The sequence below is a fragment of the Phaethon aethereus genome, assembly GCF_964289735.1.
Source record: "Phaethon aethereus genome assembly, chromosome: 3".
In the NCBI taxonomy this organism is placed as follows: domain Eukaryota; kingdom Metazoa; phylum Chordata; class Aves; order Phaethontiformes; family Phaethontidae; genus Phaethon; species Phaethon aethereus.
The window spans coordinates 76,937,110-76,953,765 of record NC_138576.1 but is presented as its reverse complement, the minus strand read 5'-3'; the positions used below and the strand labels follow the sequence as shown (position 1 = coordinate 76,953,765).

At 42.8% G+C, this 16,656-nt stretch overlaps 1 protein-coding gene across 1 annotated transcript in view; it reads right to left on the bottom strand.

The window, feature by feature from the left end:
- Positions 1-16,656, bottom strand: part of SLC22A3 (solute carrier family 22 member 3) — a gene marked incomplete at its 5' end in the record, with an annotated part of 31,137 nt that overhangs the window by 325 nt on the left and 14,156 nt on the right. Inside the window, 8 exons of the mRNA XM_081998144.1 lie at positions 583-682; positions 2,075-2,187; positions 2,432-2,540; positions 5,594-5,808; positions 5,946-6,043; positions 11,399-11,516; positions 12,553-12,718; positions 15,415-15,569. Of these exons, the coding sequence (XP_081854270.1) occupies positions 583-682; positions 2,075-2,187; positions 2,432-2,540; positions 5,594-5,808; positions 5,946-6,043; positions 11,399-11,516; positions 12,553-12,718; positions 15,415-15,569 (1,074 nt within the window). The remainder of the gene's footprint in view (positions 1-582; positions 683-2,074; positions 2,188-2,431; positions 2,541-5,593; positions 5,809-5,945; positions 6,044-11,398; positions 11,517-12,552; positions 12,719-15,414; positions 15,570-16,656) is intronic.

Genomic DNA, 16,656 nt, shown 5'->3' with positions numbered 1-16,656 from the left:
ACATTAATGTATAGTGCTAGCTCCTCAAGAAATTTACTGCCAAGCGAGCCAAGGTGTCAATGTTCTCTGCACACCTGCAGTGCAGTGAAGAGTCTGGCTTGCCGTGTGCCGGGAACGGGAAAGCTGTGCCTATAACTCGTCAGCTATAAATTCATCTTGTACCTGACTTTTCAATGACTTCACAAATTGTGGAAATGCTCCCATGATCAAGGGCCCTTCCTCACAGGATGCTTCGATTGAGGTAAAGGCTGGTTTACGTGAACAGAGTTGCAGGCTCTACTTTGTAGTATCTCTCTTGCGCACTATTACTTTATGCTTCTAGAGGTATACAAGACAATTTTGTGTTTCATGAGAAAAATACAGATTCTATCCCCATACTTTTTTTTAACAACCTGCTTTAAATGGTATTGAAAAGTTTACATTTCTAATGAGGAAAATACCACCTGCTCATAACATCAGCCTGACTAGGGAATTTACTTTCACACTTGGAAAACATCAATAATTTATGACAGCTCACAAAGCTGGAAGGGAACACCCTTAAGAAACCTCATCCAAGTAAATGTATAAAAATACATATCGTACCTTGAAAGCTGCTCCACATCCTCCACTGTCTCTGGTAAGGAGATTCCCTTTGTCTCTGGTAAAAACAGTACTAGGAACCCACAGACAACTGCGAGAATACCTACAATGGACATTGAAGAAATACAAAAGCAGTAAGAAAATAGTTACTTTTCTTATTTTCAGGGTTTATCCACTGAGGAAATTTTATTCAGATCAAGGTTAAAGTGATATTTTTAAAGTGCAGTATCTATTTCTGATTACCTTACTCTTACCAAACACCTTTCTGCTACATTAATTTAACCTATTACAAAAGAACTTGAGGGCTAGGGGTTCATTTGCAGCCTGAACTGCCCCAAAAGGGAGATTTTAGAAGTCAAAAACCTGAGCAGTGCACATGGGCAAGTGCATGCAGACTGCACTGGAACTAGGATGGTATTTATCACATACATAAGACACATCTGCCTTTGTTCAAGGGACCCTATCACATAGATGCACCTGTGTTTCTTGAGACTATTGAGATTTTCCTGAAATACTCTCTCCATATATCTGTTGCCAAAGTAGATTATGCTATTCAGAATAAAAATTTATCCTTGAGAAAGAGCATTCAGATAGAGAGCCAGGCTGAAATAGTTCACCAGGACTGGTTATTTTGGAACAACTTGCTGCATAGATATAATTTAAAGAATGTAGTAAGTCAAAAATAGAAGGGCTGGAGTGAAAAGCAAAATCCCTGATTGTTATACAGTCGTCTCTGCTGCTCTCTGATTCTGTGGCTGTTTACTCAATGCAGCAGCATCAGAATTTCAGAATTAGATAATGTGAACAGTACTTCCATATATGTCTATTCTTGGAATAATGGTAATTTTTTGAAACGTCTCTTGTTTTTCCATTTTTGTTTTCAAGCTAAAATTTTAATTAGTACCAGTTACCCTTCTTATTCTATCCTATCCCTTTTGCTTTATTCCTAGTCACATGTATCTCCTGGAAGTCTTGTGTAGCCACAGACTCCCACTTCTTTGTTAGAAATAACTAATTTTTTCCTACAGAATTAATCCACAGGGCTCTTTTTTTTTATTTTCCAAAAATGCAACTGAGGTAAAGAGTTTGACAGGAATAAGTCGTTATGGTTAATGCACATGCATAACCATGACTGTAGATACCAAAAAACCCAAAACACATTTTTTAAAGGACATTTATTGTTGGGAGATTAAGCTTATTTCTCTGCAATTACAGAACTTAGCTGTAAGGTTCCTCAGTCTTAAAGCACCTCACATAGTTTATTTTATGGTCTTTCAGCCAAGTCACCCAAGCATACCCGAGGTCTTCCATAGGGTGCCATCAAACCATCCACATTTCACCCATTTGCCATTCAGCCTCTTGCTCTAGTTAAAAAGGTTGCGAGAGGCTGGTTTGAGTGGCAGATGAGGCCACATGCCACACTTTTGACCCAAAGGAAAAGCTCTGTTAGGAGGAGGATATTTAAAACAAAATTACATTTTAAATCAAATCTTACTGAAAATAATTAGAGGTAGCTCCAACCAAATGGCTGCTAATCGGAAAAGCAGGAATGGGGCTACGATTCCACCTAGGTCACACAAACTCGAGCACAGGGAAACACCAAAGTTTCTGCAAAAGAAAAATAGTGCCAGATATTTGAGAGATCCTACCAAACAGATGAACCAGCAATTTAAGGAGCAGAACGTAGACTTAGCTCCAAAATTATCTCATCAGAATATGTCATCCACTTTGAGCAGTGGCTATTCAGTTAGGAAACTCTGGAGAAAAACAAGTTTTACTAAAAAGTGGTGAAACAGGGAATGGAGAAAAGCAGAGGGAAAAGTTGAAAGATTCCTGGGAGCTTTCATTGTACCTCAGTGTCGTAGGGTACAGTTCAATGTTCACAAGGTAGACAATTTCAAAAGCCATCGTGATGCCAAGTCTTCCCAGGGTGGCAACCGTTGTTTTGAGCCATGGGATATCTGTTCATTCAAAAAGAAACCCAGGTGAAGCGTGCTTTGCTGTGCCAGCAGAGCGCTTCTGAGAGTCCCAGGCCCTGTCGGACAAAGCTATGTCACAGAAACAAGTGGATCAGTGCAAATCAGACTGAAAGGCCACGGCTATAGATGTCAATCTATACTGGCATTTATTGCTTTCCAGCAGCACGTGAGGCTGCTTTGCAGGATCAGAAATCACTTCCAATCAATTGATTCAAGATTCTGGTGGGTCATAACAGCATAAGTGGGGGAATAATTGCTAAAAGCTTCCACGACCATGTCCAAATTGTGCTCTGGAAAGAAGCATTTATATAGGATTATTGTGCTGTAAGAAATACCATTGAGTCACCTCCCAAAGCCTTCTGACCGCAAAGAAGCTACCTCTAAAGGTGCACCTGCAGCAACGGTAAAACACTTCTCCCCGGAGTAGGCCAACTACACTTCATAATTTGTTGAGCCATTGCACATTAGACACGTTTCTAATAATGCTACTCCTGGCGATCCTCCTCCTCCCCTTCCCTGCTGCTTGTCTTTGTACCTGGCATGACCAGCCCAGGGACCTTACGCTGAGCTGTGGCTCTGCCTGGCCCCCCGGCTCCGCTCGAGCTCGAGCACCCCGCCAGCGGGGAGCCCTGACACATCAGCCGGGGTGCGATGGTCACACCCGCACCACACGGTAGAGCCCTCTGGTGTGCGACCCCTCAGCACTCCGACGGCCCTCTCTGGAGAGCCAGTGGCCTCTGGAGGGGCATCACAGGGAACGCAACGAGCACTTCTGCAATGCTCTTGGGTGAGGACGGTCGCCTATATGGTCTAAGCACGACCGGGCAGATGGGGAGGCGAGTGAAACAAGCCTGAACCTGGCACAAAGGGGAGCAATGCCACTGGAGGGGGTTCTGGCAGCGGTTGTGTTTTCTCAGAACTTCAACCGGAAGAACAAGAAAGCATTTCAGTTTGCTCTGAACCAAAACCATGAGATGCCTGGGTTATTTCCCTTCCAAAACAACCAAACAAACCCCTGTCAAATTTCATCCCATGTTGTGAGACACTGCCTTTGCCCTGAAAAGTTCTGTTTTCAAACACTTGTAAGAAAAGCAAAGGCTGGAAAGAACAAAACAAATACATGTTGTCTCCCTGGCACCACTTCAGTCCATCAGACCCCTGAGGTGAGGGTGACATTCTTGTGACCCCTCCCTCTGTCAGGGAACTTGAACTCCGTGAGCACCCCAGCATGACTGAGCGCTCACAAGCTGCCACTGCAGCTTTTCCCATCGGTATAAACAGACCTCTCCTGAAAGCAAGGCTTGGACTTTAGGTGTCCCATCTGCAGGTATCTAATCCCCAGGCTGTCCTCTCCTCACCTGGGTAGATGAGGTCCTCTCAGCACTTCACCACTAGTGAGAGCGGACTGGTGGCAGCATCCTGCTGGCCCCATGCCACCGCTTTTTCCTCTCGCTCAAACCACAGTAGTCCTAAACAATACTCCTGCTCTAACCCCAGACCTGCTGCACTGTGCTTAGCATATGGTGTGGCCCAAAATACATGAAGGTGCTAGAGGCAGGTGTCCTGCAGGAGTAATTCCCAATGCTGCTTTTTGTTTTCTCCTCCTGCAACAGCCCTAGCTCCAGGACATCAACAGTCCCCAGTCCCTACTGTCCCAGCATGTCCTTTGCACTTTTTTGATAGGTAGAGAACAATGCTGACAAAGTCAGCAGATGACATGGTGACCAGGCCCTCTGTGCCTGAATTGCTGTGCCCCGTCTCGGGGGAGCTGCCACAGGAGCATGGGGTGGCCAATATCTGCTCAACCTGTGGCAACTCTTCTGAGAGGCACACAGCAGTGGGGACCTGGGGGAAATCTGCCAGGACAGCAGAGTTAGCCCTCACGGATTTCAGTGGTCAAACTGATGAATGCAAACAAGTCACGACAATGTGACATCCCAGGGCACAGTGATACAGCCACCAACGCCAGCACCAGGAACAGACCCTCTCCATGGATCTTCCGTCTCCATTTCCCTCTCCCATCATTTCAGCTTCTATTAAAGCAGTGAAGTTCCTCAAGCACACAGTGTTAATTTTAAGTACTTTTGGAGGAATCCCTTTAAAGGGAGCTTAACTGAAATGGAGGTGAAACAACACACCTCTTTGCAAGATTTCATTCTGCACTCATCACAAACCTGCCTGTTTTCATGGGCACATCATACTCTTGAAGTGGCTTCTCATGGCTCTTTTCTAGGAAAACAATTGTCCTACAATCTAACTTTGGGAACTAAAACCTCTAAGGCTGGCCAAGACTGTCCCTTACTTTGACAGGAATATTCCTGGGGAGGAATAAGCCTCTCTAATTCCCATTCAGCTGCTGGTCCCCAGCTGTGTTAAGGCAAAGCATGCTGATGTGGTAACATTCACTTCAGAGCACCTCCAAATGCTTCTCCGGGGATAAAAAATCTACACAGGAAGGAAAACAATTTAAAGAAAATAGGAGTGCTGGGAAGCCTGTGTGCAATATCAGATGTTTTAGTTGTCCTTGAAACCAGATAAGAACGGTTTTATCAAAAGCCATACCTTTCCTCCAACCCCTTAACATTGTCCAAAGCCCTGGGAGAGTGAGGGCAGAGCAACAAGTTCCATGTTGTCTGCCACAGCCCTTACATCTTGTTGTGGTTTGCACCATTTTATTTGCAAATGAGAAGACCACCAAGCTGCCTCAGCTAAATTATTGATTTCTTACATCAAGTGTCTTACAAGTCAGGGAATGTATTTTCCCTTTATGTTTGTATACTCTTCCCTTGCATTTGCCTTCAAAAACAGTACAGGGCCTTTATACACATTTTTTCTAAGACTGTTGTTGCTCACAATCCATCAAAGATATGACCATTACATGTCCCAGCATATGTTGTTCCATGACTGTGGTGCTGTTTGCATCACCAGACACTTTTTACTTTTATCTACAGTTTTGTGTGGCCTGCTGTCCTTGCTTAAGGAGTGTCAGAGGGAAGTCATTGACCTAAAGAGCCTGATGTTGGGAAGGGAATTACCTTCTGGCAAGAAGGCAGTAATGAGGCATGCAATTCCTGCCACAATGTTGCTTATTCCAAAGGGAAGGCGCCGGCCAATGCGATCAATTGTCACTAAAATTAGGAGAGCGGCAGGCAGCTCCACAGCTCCTGAGATGAAGAAGTCTAGGTAGAGGTTTCCTCCGACAATTCCTAGACGCATGACAAGCCCTTGGTAGACCAGGGCACTTGTGAACCTAAACAACAACGGGAAAACAAAATTGAGAAGCAAACAAAAGGCTACAAGCAGCTGGAAAGACCCTAAAAGTCACAAGGGATTTTTTCTTCAAAAACCCTTGCTCTGGTAACAACCTGGACTGACGTGGGCACTCACCAGGCATACATCAGGATGAGTGTGTTCCTCCTCATCTGGGGAGTCCTCACCAGGTCGAGAAAGGAGGGGTTGCTGACCTCATTGTTGCTGATAGTGATCTGAGGAGAAAAGTAAGCAGTAGAGTCAGCTGTCAGGGGTCAGGCAGGCGTTGGGGCAGAGTTTCTATGTAAACATAGTGCTCAGCAATATTGCAGTCTAGTGAGCAAAGGTGCCAATGAGCCAGATTGCTGCGTTTAGCACTGCAGAACAGAGCGCAGACATGCGAAACAGCTTATAACTGGACACGGCTGTGGGCTTTCCTTAATGATGATCGTGCAAAAATCAGGAAAAAAAATCCCCAATCTTGACTTGAGAGTGGAAAAATTATTTCCTCATTGTAAACTGAGAGTGGTTGACCTGGAATTTCTTGGAGGGCAATAAGCAGTCATTGTCACGTCAGGGTCACTGGAAGCAGAGCTGCCTTCTGCCAGAGGTGACAGAGATCAGGAGACCGGCAGGAAGGGCAAAGTGACGGGCTGCAGGAAGCAGGGAGAGGGGGTGACCAGCAAGCAATGGACTTGGGAACATGGCTGGTGGCAGAGCTGGGCAGCAGGAAGAAAAGAGGAGTAAGAAAAAAAGGAGATCTGTAAAGGTGCTTGGGTGCTACAAAACATTCAACTGGTGAAATTCAGAGAGTCTTAAAATACACAAGCACTATACTGAACGTGGTTTTTACCCTGGAAGAAAAAAATCCTGCAAAGTATGAACTAATGGTCCTCATACTGCCTACAAAGTGTAGTAAATCTGTTCACAGCTTCCTCCGATACAGTCACAATGATGCACTCAATGAAATCATTAGCTAGAAGGTTTAACAATAACAGAAAAGGGCAGGATTTCACACAGGCTGTGTTTACAGTGTTGGAGTTCATTGCCATAGGATATTGTGGAGTCAGAATATTAGCAGGGCCAAAAAGGGATTAGGCACATTGATGGAGGCTGTTTTTAACTGTGGCCAGCAGTTTTTAACTGTGACATCCAAGCCAGGTGGCAGCCCCTTTGTTCGTGTGTTCATTTGGCAGGTGAGGAAAATGAGGAAGAGAAGGCAGAGGTGGTTTCGGGCAGGGGTAAGCCTTGAGACCGCCCAAGAACTGGCAGCCACGGCTGGGATTGCCACCAACTCTCGAAGCAGCTGTGGGAAACATGGGGTTAAACCCACTGCACCCTCTTTAGAAGGATTTCAGGCAGCCTGGCTGCTTTGCCTCTCAGTTATTGTCTTACTCCTTAGAGGAGACCTAAGAGAGCAAAGAGAGGAGTAAGTCCCCTTCTACGACCACAGCACCTGCTGCCCACATGGGCACAGGAGCCGAAAGGAAACGCTCCCGGCCGGTGGGGAGACGTGGGTGAAAGGATGGAGAAGCGTGTGGGAACATGCAGATCTGTGATGAGAACACAGGTAGAGCCCAAAATGTTGCTCCAGGGTCTCATCAGCTCAGCCAGGGCTATGCTGATGTCAGAAGGTAGCACAGGCCTTTTTCAGTGAGATTTGGCTGGATGTATTTATACATGGCTTTTTCATAAGGGAGTGACACAAAACTTTGTAAGTGGACAAAGAAACCCCACATTTGTTCAAACTTCCTTTCTGCTCTCTCTTGCTTTTCTTCTGTAACCAGAGCCAGAAATTTTCTTCAAAGCACTGCCACTTCTGCTGCATGCCAGAGCCCTTTGTGGGGCAGGTGGAGGTTGTGAGGTTTCTGCACAGCTTTTGGACTCTCTCATATTATGGTCATAAAGCTGCCATGACTGTGTTTGTAAAAGCAGGCTGCCAGCCATCAGTTGTGACTTTGTGCAAATATGGTTTTCGTTTTCCAAAAGACTGAAGATAAATTCAACATGGCTGTTACCATGTATTTTTATGTCTTAATAAAGTCATAATAACTCCAAGCATGACTGAGCATTTTTCTATGGATAAAACAAAATCATTGTGGAAAGTCAACTCTTTGTAGGGAAAAAAAACACATTCTTTTTGTTCTTTGAAGTCAAGGAGAGCTTTGCTATTCACATCAGTGCAGTCAGAAATTCAATGACAGGGCCCATGTTTCCAAAGATACACTATCTGAAAACTCTGGGGGAAGTTTTATAACCACTTTCACTGGCATTTTTATGTCCCATATCAGTTCTTCTGCAATAATTTTTATGAGTAATAATTACTTATTTAAAATAAATAATAATAATAATAATGATAAAGTTATTAATAAATAATAATGAATTCATATTTTTAAAGATTTCTCATAACATAGACATATAATTCTGTACATGTTTAATTCTGCACAGGACAGTAAATCCATGCATGTCTATAATATATATGTAAATTAATATATACTAGAAATATATATATATGTCTGCATATGTCTATATAGTAGAATCATATATAAAGGGAGAGGGGGTTTTGATCCACAGCCCTCTCAAGAAGCAGCTCTTACGCAGCTGGTTACAGTCCATTCTGCTTTTGGACAGAGATCAAGAATGAAAAAAAATAGCTTAAAAAAACCCCACATGCTAGGATAGCTACAAGCAACTGGAAAAAAAGAATTTATAATTTATAATGAAATTAATGAGTTCTGGACAGAGCTGACCTGTACCAGTGTCGTAACTCACAGAGCAAAAGAACCAAATGTTAATCCGTTTTCATACAAAGGTCATCTGTGGTTTCTGCATGCCAATAAAAAAGCAAGGCTGCTACCTCCAGAGACAAGTAAGAGACTTGGCCAATAAAATTGTTACAGACATATTGGAAAATCTTAGCCGAAATGCATTGATGAACAATGCCTCTCCTCCCCTGGTCCCTCCACACCTGCAGCACTTTGCCTGGAATTCTGAAGTCACTTTGTGAAAGCAAATTCTGATGTGAGTTAATGTGAGAAATACGCTTGATCCGCAACTAATGCGCTTCCTGGAGATGCTCTCTCTCCTCTGGGCACAGCACCAAGGATGACAGACATTGTATATAAAAAAGGTCCCAGGAACAGATCCAGCACAAATTTGGATGTGTGGAGGTTAACATGCTGCAGCTGTGAGTGGCTTAAGGTCATGAGCAGGGACACTTCTGAAAAAAATTAAATATAACTTAAAACAAAAAACAGGGAAAGACACTCATCTCCATTCTGACATGACACTTCGAAAATGGTGATGTTTAGAGAGGGGAAGTGGGTGTAGGAACACAGAGCCTAACATGGAGGGGGACCTGCAGCAGCACAACCTTCCCACTATGTGTCTTGGACCACACTCGGCACTGGGTAACGTTGACCAGGATGGCGGAACCTTACCCATGTATATACCCCAGCTAAGGACAATAAATAGATTTACTCTTTTCTCTCTCCTCAGTCCGTCTTTTCAGTTTGTTTCTCTCCCACCAGTTTCAGTCTGCAGTCCTCCAGTTGCATAAGATGCTAGTCCGATGTGACTAGAAAAGCTTATTCTGCATTGTGGGACAGCTGTGAGTGATTTCCTAACCTTGGCTGGTATCACAGAGATGCCTTGGCTTCCATCAGAAAAATGGTTCACTAATTGCTGGTCTAGCTTGTTACTGCTCGTCAAAACTCCTTCTGTCATGTTGCTTCATCGATGTATAACAGTCTTAACTGGTGTATCCCATTTCTTAGTCAAGGAAGTTATATATAACTTTTTCCCCTGGCAACTCCCCCTCCCCATCATTAACCTCTGTGTGCTCCTCTGAGCAACATAACATTCATAGAAATGCCATTATAGCAACGTTACAGCACTTGAAGAAGTTGCTTCTGAATAAAGCAGCTGGCTGTGGAAAGGTATATTTCAGCATACTCATCTCTGCTGATAGGTCTCGATTTGACTTTACAAAATCATTAGTCCAGAGTCATATATCCTAAGAGGCATAGTATAGGTTAGGGCCCAGCTTCTCTATGGAACCTGTTGTGTGAACTTTAACTTGCCAGGACTGTCATTAATTGTCATTAACATACACTTAATGCAGTGGAAAGGTAATGGAATATTGGTATAAATCAACTGGTCATTTCTATACTTCTTCTGTTGCCATATTCGTCTTATGTGCACTTTACGCAAGGTCTATATTTATTGCAGGAATGGTCCTGAATAAGCAGAGCTCCTTAGGCTGGATGGATGACTTATGGACCCTATTTCTCACCGGGTAAATAAAATCCTATGGATTTAGGAACAGCTATCTGGTGTTTCAGAAGAGTGCCAATAATTACTGCTTGGATTTAATCCAGAATTATATTCTAGGATTTTGGTGAAACAACCCCACTTCTTTGGCTAAACTGGGCTAAATTGTCAGGTTCTCCCTTGCTTAAGAAGAGCAATGAGAAAGACCTCGGTAAGATACAAAGCTGTGGGAACCAATGTTGCCAACTACCTGTTACAAAGCACATGCATCCCTTCCTGACAAGATGGGACACATCAGTCTCCTCCAAACACAGCCATCCCAAAGTCTTTGCCTTTAATCTCGGTGAAAATCTACTTAAAAATCACACATGATAACTCTGTATATGTATTCAAATGAATATATGCATATGCAAGTATGTAGGCATACTACTGTGTACTGATAGATGGACTTTTTATGCAGGTCATTTCTTTTCTATAAGAAAATCCCAATTCTTTCTGAAATACTTGTAGTGGATTCAGTATGCCACCGTGGGCTGCTGTGTCCTAAAAATTTGCAGGTGTTTTCCTTAGTTCAAATAATGATTTCTAACATTACTATAGCTAGCATTTAGGCTCCAGACCTGGTTGGTTACAGACCAAGAATCTTGTCCACATCTGCTGTCGTCACTGAACCATAAGGGCAATGCGTTGGTAAACATGGTCTGAGAGCCAGACAATGCTACCCAGCACAGAACAAGGCAAACACTACAATGACACAACAGTGTCATTTGAAAAGCATCAGTCCTTTCAGTTCCGTCAAGACCACTTGCCAAAGGACAGTAATTCTAATATATGTTGTCTTATTTTGTAAATAGTGATCTGAGACAGTGCTTTCCCTATTCTGAACTTTGGGGCATATTTCCCCCCTGTTGTTATAGAAGCAAATTTATACTTAAATTCCAATTTTCTATGTCATCTTCTCTTTGAGTTGAAAAAAGAAGTTCTAGCAAAGGAGCCAGTGAAGTGGATCCTGCTGTCCCCACTCCATCAGCTAAAATGGCAGCTGCTGTGAAATACCATTGGCCCTCAGACTAGTTTCTGATATTTCTCACAAGTTTTTAAAGTAGGAGTGTTGCCAGTGAAAAGCCTGATACATTGTTTTGCAAACTTCTTCTTTCAGCCCATATTTTTCTTGCCAGTTCACTTCTAACCTCTTGCAATTAATAAAGTAGGTATGGGACTGACAATCTTGTTCTGGTGTGACACTTCAAAAGCGTTTCCCATCACATAAAGAGAAGGCATTTTAACACAACTGAACCTCCAAAAGATGAAGAAAGTACCTCTGAGTAATGTGGTGAAAGATATTTCCCATTGTGTTTCGCAATGTTGTGCATGATTTTTAATGCCTTCTCTCCCTTTTTGCGTGTCAGGAGCCAACGTGGAGATTCGGGAACCATCCTGTAAGAACACAGAGGCCATAAATAGGGGGTTTTCCCTTTAACATAATAAGTAAATCAAAGCCCTTTGCCTTTTGCCTGTGTTAATATACAACACACTGATTTTTCAGTCTTGGGGATATAGAAACTCTTTTGTGGACTGCTTTTCCAGCCAGTCTCCCGTAAAATATCTGATTCTTGTGGGGAAGAAAGAAGAAAATAAACTGTACCGATACTCTGCAAAGCTGAAAAAAAAAGAAATCTAACGATTGCATTTGCACAATGGATGACAAAAGTATGATGACCAAAACCAGGTGGCTGTAGAACACCGAGGAACAACCAAAGTTGACACTAAACACATGTAGTACCAAGTACAGGCAGATCAGGAAACTTCTAGCTGTATCATTATAAGAGCGGCACACACACACTCAAATGCATGCATATTTTATAAACTGAATACAAAGCAATGCTACTGATCGGTATTTCAGTTTCTGCTAGCCTAGGGTTAAGATGAGTTGCAATTTAAAAGTTCACAACAGGCCATGTTTAAGGAAACGATGTATAGGAAGAAAGTATGGGGATTAGTTTCTCTGGATCCAGCCCAAAGGTTAGCTGCTCTCCACTGGGACAGATGTGCACCACAGCATAGTGCTCTGCTTTCTCATTAGTTATACTGCCCAACACATGGGACCTGTAAGGCAAGTTCGGGGTCGAACTGAGTACATAAGTAGAGGTAAAGGTGGGGTCCCATGGCTGATGGGAAAAGCAGACTTTCATCAAGTTAAGCAGATAAACAGCCAGCCCCAGGTGAAGCAGGAGCAGAGCAGGGCTCTGTGAAGGGCCAGCTGTAGCTGATGAGAGGCAAATCCACAGCAGAATAAGGAAATGTATGTCTGTGATTCACTAAAAAGAATTAAAAATGCCAAATCAACAATATGCAAAAATCTTCATCCTAACCTACAACATCTTTCACACTGGAGACTTGGGATCACAGCAGGAGTCTCAGGGTGCTCAAATAGCAATAGCAATAATGACAAGAGCAATGACTGTGTTGTTACCAGTAGTAGAGCAGGAAGAGGAAGTTGGGCAGTGAAATGGCCAGCTGGATCCCCTGCCAGGTGGGAACCAAGTACGCAATTCCAGGGAGGATCATAATTCCCAGGGTGAAGAACATCTGAATCGCAATCCCAATGATCCGCTGGTCAGAACCAACGATCTCTGTCACTGAGCAGAGAGAAAGCCAAAATAAACAACACAGAAACAAACCTAACTCCAAAGAAAATTGTTAGTGGTGGAACATAAGGAAGGATAGTATTGTATCAGGTCACAAGACTGTCTAGCCCAGCATCTTGCCTTCAGCCGTGTAAGTATATCACTGAGGCTGTCCAGGGCAAGCACAGGTGACACCTCCTCATCAATTCACCCACTGTTCTTCAGCTAGAGGGCTTTCTGACTGCATGTTTACTAATGAACTAAATAGGGCCAGAACAGAGGTTTGAGACGTCATCATGACCATGCTTAGTGGTAAATTGTTAGCACTCCCCCTGGCACAGTTTTGGCCCATGTCCCAGACTAGAGAATACTCCAGGCAGGGATGCTGCCAGCAGGCAATGTGGACAAGGTGTCTGTGGGGAAGAGAATTCAGCCATACCATGCTACCATGCTGGTTGCTCTGAGGACTAAGGTATAGTCCACAGTTTGTTTTATATACTAGAACAAACATAGCCTTTGTTGGTTTGTTTTTTTTAATCCTTTGGTGGATTTTTTATTTTGTGAAGGTGTCTAATCACTTATGAAACCCATGTAAGCCCATATTTCAGGAAATATCACATGGCCATAGTTGAGATGAGCAATACATGAATAAGTATCTCGTTTGTTTCAAAACTGTCATCACTACCTAGCCTTCAGAGTAAAAGCAGAGGTGTCTACTTTGGTTTATAATACACAGAAAATACTTCTTTTTCTTTTTTAAATTTTACTAAAGGAGACACAATTTTACAAGTCACAGTGATTTATTTCAACCCACAACGCAGAGAGATATGACATATGACACCATTACTGTTTTTATTGACTATTCATGACATCTGCATGATGGTTGCTCAGCGCTGGCCCTGGAAGAGCTGGGTTGTATATAAGAGCAAAGAGAAGTTCTTGGGACAGCCTGTTGCGGTTCCAAAGGTTCTATTGGAGCAGGTCCAGAGGAGGGCCACAAAAATTATCAGAGGGATGGAACACCTCTCCTATGAAGAAAGGCTGAGAGAGTTGGGGCTGTTCAGCCCAGAGGAGAAGGCTGCAGGGAGACCTTATTGCAGCCTTCCAGTACTTAAAGGGGGCCTATAGGAAAGATGGGGACAGACTTTTTAGCAGGTTGCAATAGGACAAGGGGGGTAATGGTTTTAAACTAAAGGAGGGTAGATTTCAACTAGATATACGGAAGAACTTTTTCCCGATGAGGGTGGTGAAGCACTGGCACAGGTTGCCCAGAGAGGTAGTAGATGCCCCATCCCTGGAAACATTCCAGGTCAGGTTGGATGGGGCTCTGAGCAACCTGGTCTAGTTGAAAATGTCCCTGCTCATTGAAGGGGGGGGTTGGACTAGATGACCTCTAAAGGTCCCTTGCAACCCAAACTGTTCTATGATTTTATGATGCTATGATTACTGAATGGCTGATTTTCTTTTTCAGTAAGCCTGATGTCTCATCTCTACTAGGATGCTTTCCTCAATGTCATGCTATTTCATGCTCTAGAGAAGGGTTTCCCTTTCTGAACCTGGCAGTCATTCAAGATGCCACAACAATACCCTTTTCTCATGAAAAGTAAGCTTGCTATGCAAGGAGCTTCATTGCTGGACCATGACGATAACCTATCAAAGAGTCTGGATCCCTGTTGTTTTAATGCTATCTATAAAACAGCTTCCCTTCCTTTTCCTTTTTCAGGAAATAATAATCCTAATAAGGACCCTGGTGTCCAGCCTGGCACTAAGCAAAGCCTCCCAGCTAAAGAATGAAGAGAAGGTATCCAAGTGTCTGTCTTCCTAGTGAGGAAAAGCAGTTAATGCCTCTAAGCATCTGTGGAAGATGTTCAGACTCTGCCAAAATTAATCATGTCCCTGTTTGTATATCTGTTTTATTTGGGACTTGCTCTTTAGGTTTTGATCATCTTGGTGATCTTCTATACAATAAGAAAACCTTTATATACACACATTCTGCTCCTCCACCTCTTAATGATTTATGATAGTCCCTCCTCATTGGAGTCTATAGATGAGACATCTATAAAGTCCTGAGATAACATCAACATAAAGTGTTGCATTGCTACTGAATTGCCTATGGCCAGCTGCTCACAGGCATATTCGAGTACCACAGTGATGGGTATGAAAGGAGAGCCTAGACAGTTCTGAAGGACACATCACTCTTGTTAATTTGCCCTCATGTGTTACTTCTTCCTTGCTCTTCTCCATGGGATTCTATGAGGTCAGGCAGGCATGTACACTGATGGTCATTCCCATCCTATATCAGCACTGAATATCAGAAAAAGTTTGTACTTGCTGCCGTTCTCAGAGGCCACCTCTACACCAGTAAATTAGCAGACACTGCCAGGTAAGGAAACATATTGTTTAGCTGCTAGAAAGATCCCTAGCATGGTCTGGACAAAGTCCAGTGACTGCTCCCCCAAACATTCAGTTCAAGGATGAGCCGAGACCATGGATGATGCCAAGTTACAATTTGCATGCAGGCACCTTGTCTTGGAGGACAAGAGCATTAGCTAGAATGGACTTGGGTTATTCATTGTCTGCTGGTGCCAGGGCCAGTGCTTTGTTCCCAAGAAAAAAATATTATCAAGAGCAGATGTAGCCAAACTTCTTGTCCTCCAAAAATCCCTCACATTACCTAACCAGAAAAGAAAGAAAATAACAGCTCTCACCGATCACGTAGCATGTCATCCAGGTTCCCTTGCCAAACACACCTTGGAGAAAACGGAAGATCAAAAATACAGTAAAGTTTGGTGCAAATGCCACTATGATACCACATATCCCAACCCCGAGACAGGAGAGCAGGTAGATGAGGATTCTGCCATATCTGTTGAAAAAGGAAAAGAAAGTGAAAATCATGAAAAGACACAAAGATTTTTTTTTTCCTGGCATCTCATTTTCACGGTAGATCTGAAAGTGCCTTTTTGAGACTAGCTTTGTTCCAAAGGGAGGCTGCCTGAAGCTTTGTAGGGTTGTCCCTTGGGATATGAGACTCTTTTCCCTGTGGTAGTTACCATTGCCTTTATGTCACTAACTTTAAAACTGGTGATGTCCTCACCAAGCCCCCTTTTATTTTAGAAAACAGTTTGTCTTTTTGTATCTAAACTATGGCCCATATGTTACAGTTCAGATTTTTGATCCAGCTGAAAAAAGAGCAACTTTTGTTGGGGATTTCTCTTTTCAGAAATTAGTCTCCTAATAGTAATTGCAACCAGCTCTGTGAAAGTAATTTCTTCTTTAATTACTTTATGTGATTTTCCAGTGTTTTTTTAGGTTCAGACCACTGGTTTTCAAAGTTTGCATAATGTATTCACGAGTGTCATTTTCCAGAAAAAAACATCCTTATTAATAGGTGTGCCCAAGGTAAGCTGTAATTCCAAAAAACCAACAAAACCTCCCTGTAGATTCATGGCAGCCGCGTCCTTGGAACACAACTAGAATTTCCATTTTGATCTCTTCTCTGTTGTTATCATTGGTGTTTTAAGAAGAAGGAACTGTGAAAACTGATGTAGCTGTTTATATTACCAAAAAGTATTTGAGAGAATATGTTTTTGTTCATTTTGTTCAAAAGGTTTCATGAGAATTGATACAGGACAAAAATCAGGGTATTTTCAACCAGGTCGATTCTTTCTGGTCCTCTCAAGGACACAAAAGTCCACTGGTCTGGCTGCACCACATTCCCCCAGTGCTATCAATGTACAACATCATAGTTGAACAGTGGTTACATTATGCTTAATACACAAGTACTCCTAGATATATTATTTTGTTTTAATAATCATCTGTAATATCTACTCTTACACAGTCTTAAGGTGCTAGTATCACAACTGCCCAGCCAGACACTGAGCAGAGATAACTTAGGTCAGTCAGTGCCACAGCATATCTTTTCCACCTTACTTTTTCCCTTATTACTATAT